The sequence below is a fragment of the Psammomys obesus genome, unplaced genomic scaffold, assembly GCF_907164565.1.
Source record: "Psammomys obesus unplaced genomic scaffold, mPsaObe1.curated_primary_1811, whole genome shotgun sequence".
Taxonomy (NCBI): Eukaryota; Metazoa; Chordata; class Mammalia; order Rodentia; family Muridae; genus Psammomys; species Psammomys obesus.
This window is the reverse complement of record NW_026592586.1, coordinates 183,879-194,055: the sequence shown is the minus strand read 5'-3', so window position 1 is coordinate 194,055 and position 10,177 is coordinate 183,879. Positions and strand designations below refer to the sequence as shown.

The 10,177-nt window shown below is 45.2% G+C and overlaps 1 protein-coding gene across 1 annotated transcript; it reads left to right on the top strand.

Moving 5' to 3' along the window:
• Window positions 1-3,184: 3,184 nt before the first annotated feature.
• Window positions 3,185-7,633, top strand: LOC129682223 (histone H1.4). The gene has a single exon (XM_055614476.1). The coding sequence runs from the start codon at window positions 3,215-3,217 to the stop codon at window positions 3,872-3,874; it is 660 nt and encodes a 219-aa protein (XP_055470451.1). The 5' UTR covers window positions 3,185-3,214; the 3' UTR covers window positions 3,875-7,633.
• The last annotated feature ends 2,544 nt before the right edge of the window (window positions 7,634-10,177 follow it).

Here is a 10,177-nt window from a genome sequence, read left to right as displayed (position 1 = left end):
CCTGCTGTGTCAGGGGAGATTGGCGACCCGAGTTTAAGCTTGAATAAAGATCCTCGCGTGATTTGCAATGGACTTGACTCCTACTGGTCTTTTGGGGTCTCTAGAATCGGGCACAACAATAGGAGTGTTGAGCGCAAGGGCCATCCTGAGTACATGTGTGTATACCAAACACTGGTACATTAGCCCCATGGGGTGACAGAGCCTCCCTCCAGTGAGGCACATAGAAATCGCAAAGCTTCCCGCTGCTCCACGTGTTGAGAGTGTATACAGAAAACAACCACCATTGCTTTCTCCCTCGTGCTCCTCACCCCAGATTATATGGCCTGAAGACTGATCCCCTACAGACACTGTTTCTCCCACGATTAACTGAACCTTTCTCCTTGACCCAGTAGCATGTCAAAAGTCTTGCCTCCTTGTTCCACTATACGCAGCTACCCCATCTTCCCAGCATGCACTCTCAACCTGCATGTGTGTCTACGCCCAGTTTATTGTGGGGGTCATAGATGTTCTTGGTTGGCAGCTTGGTACACCTGGAAAGAGGGGATTGTCACCCTCACCCCTTCCCACCAGACTGAGCAATGGGCACATCTGTGAGCCATTTTCTAGATTTCTAATTGATGTAGGAGGGCCCAGTCTGCTGTGGGCCATCCCTAGGCAGGCAGGGCTGAGCTACATAAGAAAGGGAGCTGACCAGGAGCCAGGGAGCAAGCCATTAAACAGCTTTCCTCAGCTGGCTTATGCTCAAGCTCCTGCCTTGATAGTCTTCTTGGCTTCCCTGGATGACAGACTATAACTTGTAAACTGAAATAAGCCCTTTCCTCCATGAGCTGCTTTTGGTTATAGACTTTATTACAAAAAGGAAAGCAAATTAGAATAACAGGCATTCCCAGATTTCCACAGAAATACTCACATGACAAGAAATAAATTTGCCTTCAGTTCATCCAGTTAGAGTTTCAATGGCTCTCAGACCTGGATGGGTAAGAGCATATTATGAGAAACTTAAAACATTCATATTTTTAGATATAAGGAGAGTCATTTTAGAATCAGCTGAAGAAAAATTTGGAATTTGTAGTTAAAATACAAGAACAAAGATTTGCCCAAACATGTGATTCTCTGTTCCTGGCTCAGCTGGCAGATTAATGTAAAAGAGTGAAGTTTTTGTTGTTGTTGTTTTTGTTCTTTTCCTATTTCACGCTAGAAAAGTATCAGAATCATTTGATTTAATAGTGGGCAGTATCCATTGCTTTCTCTGACAAGCAAACAGTTTTACTGTCAGAAAAAAAAATGCCTTGTATTATAAGAGAAAGGCACAGAAGGCTCAAGTTATTTCAAAATTCAGGGAGTTTAATCCCTCCCCTCATATTGAATCAATGAAAGAAAACAAAGAAAGGTACTGGAGAACAATAATGTGTTGTATCAAATTCTACCATTTACAGGAGGGCTTTTGTCACCAGAAATGGGTTAAATTCTCACCATTCTACATCAAACACCCATACAGTTTCTCTAATTTGGCTCAGAGTTTTAATGAATAACAAAGTTTGCATTTATTAACATGTGAAATTGAAAACATAAGTTATATCATAGCAATACTGATATTATGAATCATTTATAAAAATTTGGCACTAAAAAAAACCACATCATTGACAGTGTCTTGAGCTTCCGTGTTCCCCTTATTTGCATCGTTTTTGTATGTGGAAGTTTAGGGCGGTGGAATGATATTGTGATATGACAGGCCATCCTGCCATGAAACAACAGCTACCGCATTACACTATTAGCCAACACTGCTTCTCGTCTCTGTAGTGGGAGCCTTGTAATGTGTGAAGAAATGCCAACCAAGTATCCCAGGAATAATGGTTGTCACTGGTCTTTCACTGTCGTTTTGGATGTTTCCTTGATTGAACAGCTACAAAAATAAACACACTCGTTGAACATCTTGCAAAGCATGTCTTCGACTATGCTTGCCTGCCTTCTCAAAGCTGACTCAGATTAAAATCCTAGCCTCTCATTCACCCTCCGTGTCACTTACATTCAAGGAGATCCGGGAAACATTGGTCCAGTGTCTTCAGAAAGACTAGCCATATATGGAGAGCAGCTGTTCAGAAACCGGTCTGGGAGTCTGTAACGATGGGAGCAGTGACGTTCTGAGCTACGCTTCTCATTTGTTTTCCTCTCGACCGATGGGTCAATTTCAGTTTTATCTAGTTTTAATACAGTGTATTACCATTTATCACTAAAATATATTCCAGAAGAACTGAGCAAGACCCAAAAGAAATTCCTCAAAGTAAAGCTCACTTCCACTTCCAAAGACTTTAAGAAGACCATTTGTATGCTATTTGAAAATTAGTCATTTTAATTTCTTCACCAGAGGGATACTCCGGAGTCTCCCCCCAACCCCAATACTCTGAACTTGAGGTACCTCAACCCAAAGGACTAGTTGTCCAAAGAGATAGAAAAGCAACAGCCCCGCCCCCAACCCTTGGGAGCAGAAAGAAAAGAACTATTCTAGGACATTATTCTAAAACGTAGGCGGGTCGGGCAGAAATAAAACTGCAGAGGCATGGATTCATGGCCTAGGATAGAGGAATTTTACTCAAAATGGCAAATAGTCTGTTAAGCATTGAACTAAACCAATTTGATGAACTCAAATGCCCTCTGCTCAATAGGCAGGACTCTCTGAGGAGTCTGTGTTACTTCCCTCACTTAAGTGCAGATTTGTAATAAAAATCTTGATGCCAGTGGCATGGTTTTTGGCCACACAAGAAGCTAACCACTTGGAGAATCGTCTTTTATGGGTCAGAAAACTGTACGGTCGAAGATCAGTTTATAATTTACGAAGAAAATAGAAAGTTTTGTTTCTCTGAGTTGAAATTTGCTGAGCACCGCGGGAAATATCGCAGGTTTTTGACAGAAGTCTCGGTGCTTTGCTCATTTTTTGAGATGTGCACGAACCCCGAGGCTTCGGGGATCATTATCTGAGAAAAATCTGGCCGTTCGAGGTAGGGAATTTTTAAATTTTTGGCTTTTTTTGAGGTGTAACAAACACAACTCGGCATCCGAGAGGACACTCCGAGGCTGCCAGCGAGGCGGGCTGGACAGCGCACCAATCACGACGCAGCTCCGCCCTATATAAACGGGCGGGCGCAGCGCCGCGGCCCGAGTCCCGGCCAGTGCCTCTGCTTCCGGCTCGAGTTCTCTCCTGCACGCACGCTTCGCCATGTCCGAGACCGCGCCCGCCGCGCCCGCCGCCCCGGCCCCCGCCGAGAAGACGCCGGTGAAGAAGAAGGCTCGCAAGGCCGCAGGGGGCGCGAAGCGCAAGGCGTCCGGCCCCCCGGTGTCCGAGCTCATCACCAAGGCCGTGGCCGCCTCCAAGGAGCGCAGCGGCGTGTCCCTGGCGGCGCTCAAGAAGGCGCTGGCGGCCGCCGGCTACGACGTGGAGAAGAACAACAGCCGCATCAAGCTCGGGCTCAAGAGCCTGGTGAGCAAGGGCACCCTGGTGCAGACCAAGGGCACCGGCGCCTCCGGCTCCTTCAAGCTCAACAAGAAGGCGGCTTCCGGCGAGGCCAAGCCCAAAGCCAAGAAGGCGGGCGCGGCCAAGGCCAAGAAGCCCGCGGGGGCGGCCAAGAAGCCCAAGAAGGCTGCGGGAGCGGCCACCCCCAAGAAGGCCGCCAAGAAGACTCCAAAGAAGGCGAAGAAGCCGGCTGCAGCCGCAGGAGCCAAAAAAGCCAAGAGCCCGAAGAAGGCGAAGGCGGCTAAGCCCAAGAAGGCGCCCAAGAGCCCTGCCAAGGCGAAGGCGGTGAAGCCCAAGGCGGCTAAGCCCAAAACGGCCAAGCCTAAGGCGGCCAAGCCAAAGAAAACCGCAGCCAAGAAAAAGTAATTTTCTTTGGCCAACTGCTTAGAAGCCGAACAACCCAAAGGCTCTTTTCAGAGCCACCCACAAATCTCAGGAAAGGAGCTGTTGCGCGTTCAGAGGGGGCGTGGTCTCTGAGCACACGCCAGTAGGCTGAGCTTCTTTCTGTGCAGCGCGGGGCAGGGCTGGGGTAGTGTTTAGAAGTGTTTGTAGCACACTTAAGGAAGGTTCTTACCTTAGGTGTGTATACATATGTAGACATTTTATTGCACATAAGGATCACAAACAGCAATGGGGTATTTTCACTCTGCGTGGGTGCCACGTTGGTAGGTAGGTACCTGTGTTGTGTTTCGAGACCGCGTTTCTCTGGAGCTTTGGCAGCTCTGCTGCCCGGCCTGGCCTTCTTCCTAGGCCAGGCTGGCCTTGAACTGAGATCCCCCTGCCTCTGCTTCCCTGAGTGTTAGGATCAGAGGCGAGCAGCATCGCGCCCCGCCTTGCAGTTAACTTTTAGGGAGGAAACAGTTTAGCACGGAGGGGTCCTTAGCATCAAGCGGTACGGTGCAAAATAAGCTGGATGAGTCTCCTGGCAACGGCCGCCTGAACCTCATCGCAGCCCCCGCTGTGCTGAGTCACACGGGTACGGTGAGCTGAGCGTACGCTTGAAAACATAACTTGGCCGTGTCTCGGCGATCGTGCTTGAATAGGTTAGCTCTAGCAGACTTGTGCAGTTTAGTTCGTACTTTCTGATTGGCGGACGGGAGGTGACAAGGCAGCCAATGAGACAGTAGCCCTTCAAGTGTCGTTTACGCTCCTGTTCGTGACGAAACGCTAAAACTAATCCAATCCTGAAGGAAATCTTATTAACCTCATTTGAATACTGCGTAATGTGAATGAATTATGGAGTGTGACCGGTAACAGGGTGGTAATTTTCCAAAATGCTTGTTTGGTGTGCCAGTTGGAGGAAGTTAAATTTTGCACAACAGTGCCAGAGCGGGGGAAGTCCGCGCCAGCCCCATAGAAGCACTCCTAGGAGCTGTCACCAACTCGCAGAAGGACGTCAGGCGGCGCAGGCGCAGCCGCAAGGAGAGCTACTCGGTGTACGTGTACAAGGTGCTGAAGCAGGTGCACCCGGACACTGGCATCTCGTCCAAGGCCATGGGCATCATGAACTCGTTCGTCAACGACATCTTCGAGCGCATCGCATTACAAAAAGCACCATCCCATCTCAATAGATCCTGACGACCATTCTCCGTGGCGCAGGGAACTCGCCAAGCACCGAGCCTGTAACCAGTAAAGAAGCCAAGCAAGGCAGGCATGTTCACGCACGATTTCGAAGACTTTCAGGGACCGTGCGTTCTTTCAACAAGTGAGTTGTAGCCGTTTCGAGTGTCCTCACGCTTAAAGTTAGGCGCCTCTTTTTACAGTCTGTTGGACACGCGGTCGAGATGCTAGCCTGGAATGCCCAATCCTTCCCAACCGAATTCTATTCGCGTGCACCGCCCTGCCCGCCCTTCTCACGCTAACGTGAGCTCCGCGATGCCCTGGAAATGCGGGAAACAGCGTAGCTTCCAGGAACCACGCACCCACGTTCACCTGTGGGTTCTATATAGTTAATCTGCTGCCGTGTAGTTACAAATTAACTCCAGGTGCTGTCCAACCGTGCCGCTCTCAGTTCTGGTACTGAACTATCCTCTTCTAGAAATGAAACTGCCCTTAGACTCCCGGGGTTGCTCTCCCGGAGCACGAATGAGCATGCGCAGACACTTAATTTCGCTTAGAGCTTTTCCTTTCTCTCGGGTCCCCAACCCCACCCCCAACCTTCTTCTTTCTATAAGATATGTGCCAGTGAAAAGGACTCTAACACAAGAGTTCCCACAGAAATATGAATTTTGTGAATGCTTGCTTTTCCAGCCTGCCAGTTTTAACGTGACTTGGGTTTGCCGCTGACAGAGATGAGGCTCAGGCAGAAGGAATGTTCAGGTTCCCTGTTGCTGTATCTTAGTTACTTAGTCTGTGGTCTTTGAGCAGCTTTCAGCGAGTGTGTTCTCTGAGCGCTCGGCATAGGGGTGCGCCTCTGACATCCGCAGGCTGAAGTCGGAAGGAGGAAATCCCGGGTCTGCCAGCTTGTAGCTGTTTCTTCACAAGGCAGACTGGCATCTTGTGGCTGGAGAGCTAAAATAAACGAATGAAGCAGAAAGGCTGGGAGAAAAGCAAACGTGAAGAGAACTGGGGGCGATGGAGGAAGCAGTGAACTTAAACTCTCACACCCTCATGAACAATAAGTGGTTCATATTGTGGGCATGATTTTTTCATATATAATACGACAAGTTTGATTCCTGTATGGATAAATTAAAATCCTGATGATGTTTCCCCTTTTGTAAAGTAGGGCGGTGGGTCAGGGCATAGGACATGGTCTGTATGAAACCCCAGTTGACCTTGTCCAGCCTAAACTTTGGTATTTAGGGTGTTACACGGAGCTGGACCATTGAATGAAGCCTTACCCAGAGTGTTGAGCTGATGGTGCTGAGGTGCCAGACGGAAGCTCTTTCCTCAGCAGAGGATGACCTGGAACTCCACTCTGTGAAGAACGGGTGGGTGGCCTCTCCCCACATGATTGCACAGAAAAGCTCAAGCTCTGCACTTAGTTCTGGATCAGACTTATTTATTCCCAGCCTTCAAATCAACAGATGCCGGTAGCTAAATTAAGGATTCAATCAGAGTTTTGCTTAGGTGGTTTTGTGTCTCAGAGCACCAGGTAGATTTGATACTATTTTTTTTTTAATGCGCATTTGTAGAACTGTGCATCAGTGCCCTGGTATAGAAAGATCGTGGCTTTCTAAAGATGAGGCCCGAGGTAAATTGGCCGGGCTCCAATGGATGGCGCCCCACACCCAGGAATCTGTGGACTAAATAAATAAATAAACTGGAATCTGATACACATTTGGGAAGGGTTTGGGAAGTGGAGATATATAAGGGAGGAGTTAGGGGCAGGATGAATAGGATTAAATGCACCGTATAAAACCTCAAAGACTTAATAAAATAATATTTAAAACTTTCAAAAAAGAAGATTGTGGCTGAGAATGTTCTAGGACTGGTGAATTTCTCAATACTAGAAACAAATAAATGAAAAAATATTACAAGATGATCATCATGGTATGTTGAATCAGACTATAGGCCCTTGACAAATATAGTACTCATTGTCTGGAAGCCCTCTTCTGGCCTCCTGGGACACCAGACATGTATACAATGCACATATATAAATGCAGGCAAAATATCAGACACATGAAATGAAAATAAAGAAACTTCTTTAAAAGAAAGCCATGGGGTATAGCGGTGCATGCCTTTAATCCCAGCAGTCAGGAGGCAGAAGCAGGCAGATCTCTGTGAGCGTGAGGCCAGCCTGATCTGCATACCAGTTTCCATGCCCACAAAGACTGCAGAATGAGACCAAGCCTCAAAAAAAGAAGGATAGGAAAGGCTAACAGTCATCATTGTCTTTTAAGTTCCTTTCCACAATAATCCCTTGAGAGTATGAGTTATAGTATTTCCTTGTATATGTATGTAGCATTTATTTAGTTGTAATTTTCTTCCAACTCGATTTTCAGGTAGTAATTATTTATGGCTCTTATCCTTTCTCTTTTTCCCATCCCATGAACCTGCACCCTTCCCTCTTTTCACCTGTTTAAAAAATATATAAGTAGAGTTCCTAATGTTGGTTCATGCTTGCATTCATAACACACATATTTTTTGTTCATAATGTGTTATTAAATAAAATATGTCTGGATACATTTTGTAAATATTTTTATGAACTTTTCCAACTTATTTTCATATATGAATCATTACCTTCTCTAGGTTTTGCCGTTAAGATTTGACAGCTTCGTAATTGCGTTCATTTATGGCTATGTTAAGAGAGAAGAAGAAAAGAAAGAAAATCCAAACTGGAGTAGTTAAATTGATGAGGAGCTAACACTTATTGTCTCCTGTGTGTGAAAAATTAAATGGAAGATTAAATCTCAAGGATCTTTAGTGAGGTTGAAATTAGATGGAAGCATGATTGCGGTCATCCCAGAGTCTTAAAAGACTTCCAAAGAGCTTCCGTATCTGCCACACAGACTCTTCAGAAATATCGTTGACCATCCTCAAAACAAGGAATCCCATCATGGAAGGCTGAGACAAGAAGATTGCTGGTAGTTCCAGAGAGCAGCCTAGTCTACATAATAAGTCTTTGTCTCAGGAAACAAAAAAGTCCCAGCAAGGTGATGCTTGTCTTTAATAGCAACACTGGAGAAGGAGAGGTGAGTGGTCTCTATGAGTTCTAGGCCAGCCAGGTCTACATAGAATTATGTCTTTAAAAGAAAAAAGAAGAAATGAAGGAAATAAGGGAGGGAAAGGGCAGCTGTTAGTCCCCAATGAGTGAGACCACAGAAAGAGGAAGAGTGGAGTAAGCAACATTTTGGTCAATGAGATTGTAGTTCAGTTTCCAGCATACTTGCCTCGTACTTATGAAGCCTTGAGTTTAACTCCTAGCCTTGCATAAATGGAGCATAGCAATGAATGCCAGCAATCTGCTCTCTACGCAGAATTCAAAGGTAACCTACTATGTCTTTTAACAAACTTGAATTAATTCATCTGGGAAACTGCAAATTATAAAGCATATCTATGAAGATTGATTGTTGGAATTGTCTAACAGTTAGGTTTGGCCGTTTGAGCTTAATGAATAAAGGGGTTAAGCAAGAAAGTACATACTTGTAAGACAATTACATCTCAATACTGTGAAATATGATATAATGAGAAAATAATATGAAATAACAAATTAATGGGCTTTAAAGCTAGGCACAACACTGCTCGGTGTGGTGGTGCTTGCCTTTAATCCTAGCACTTGGGAGGAAGTGGCAGGCAGACCAATGTGAGTTCAAGGCCAGCCAGAGAAATCATAACAAGAAAATAAAATGAATCTAAAAACAAAGCTAACACCAACTAATATGTAAAGTATAAGACCAGTGGTTGACAAAATTTTAAGAATAATATTAAAAAGTAAGATAACAGAAACCAAATAGAAGACTTAGTCTTATAGAATTACAAAGCAATGAACCTATGATCTCTACATTTGAGAGAAGGAGACAGGGAAGTCATAAATATGAGGTCACACTGAAGTACATCAAAAGTAAGTTCATGTAAGAGCTTGGACTTCATAATGAGTACATAGCAAGATCCTATCACAAATAAAATAATGAATAAATAAGCTATTGTACACTGTTATAGAGCATTATAACAAAATAACATATTAGAATCAGTCAAGACAAAGTGCAGAATGCTTTGAAGCATGTGGTCAATTCTGAGCAATGATAAGAAGCAATACAATATGCTGTTCTTAGAAAAGTAGGAAAGTAGGGGTACTTGTGATGGAAATGAACGCTGTAAATAAGAATCCATAGGATACTTTGCCTGAGAACATTGATACACCACTGTGTACCATGGAGACATCTATCTCTTATTCATTGAGATACACAGCTACATCCCTCATTCAGCTGGGGAAACTCACATCACTGTGGTTGGACCACACGAGGCAACATGGTGATTAAAGGATATGATCTGCAGTGTGGTTAACCAGGTTGTTTACCGCCAGGCCCGAGGCCAAGAGACGTGGCAGTGGGTCCAGGACAAACCCCTGACCAGCACTGACCGAGACACCCCTCTCAGTTTAGTCATGTGGCTCTGGCCTGTCTCCAGCTAACAGGATGAAAAGCACCGTCCCAATCTCTGGGAAAATGGAGTGTGAATAGATCCTCACTAGACTTTGAGAAATATATGAAGGATACTAAAGGGACTTGAATTGGTGCATGGCCCTGTCACTCTCATGCACATGTCTGAGGAAAGTCTCCCAATAAAATAAGCTACCAAATGTAACATAGATAGATCTTCACATACATACATACATACATACATACAGAGACAGATGTGGCCTTGTCAATGTTTCTACCACAGTTGACACTAATAAAATGTCCAGAGCAGCTCAGGGTCACTGGAAAACAAAATATTCTTTAAAGATGATTGTTTGAATGAGGATGCCATCCATAGTCTCCTATTTGGTCCACAGTTGGTGGAACTGTTTGGGAAGTATTAGGAGGTGTGGCCTTATTGGAGGAAGGATGTCACAGGAGATAGACTTTGAGGTTCAAAACGCTCCTGCTGTTCCCAGTTAGCTCTCTTTCCCTGCCTCTTGCTTGTGAATCAATATGCAAGCTCTCAGCTAGTCCTGCTACCACGCTTTTATTCTTCCATCATGGGCTCTCTAACCCTTGAGATTTGAATTGAATTGACTAGTTAAAA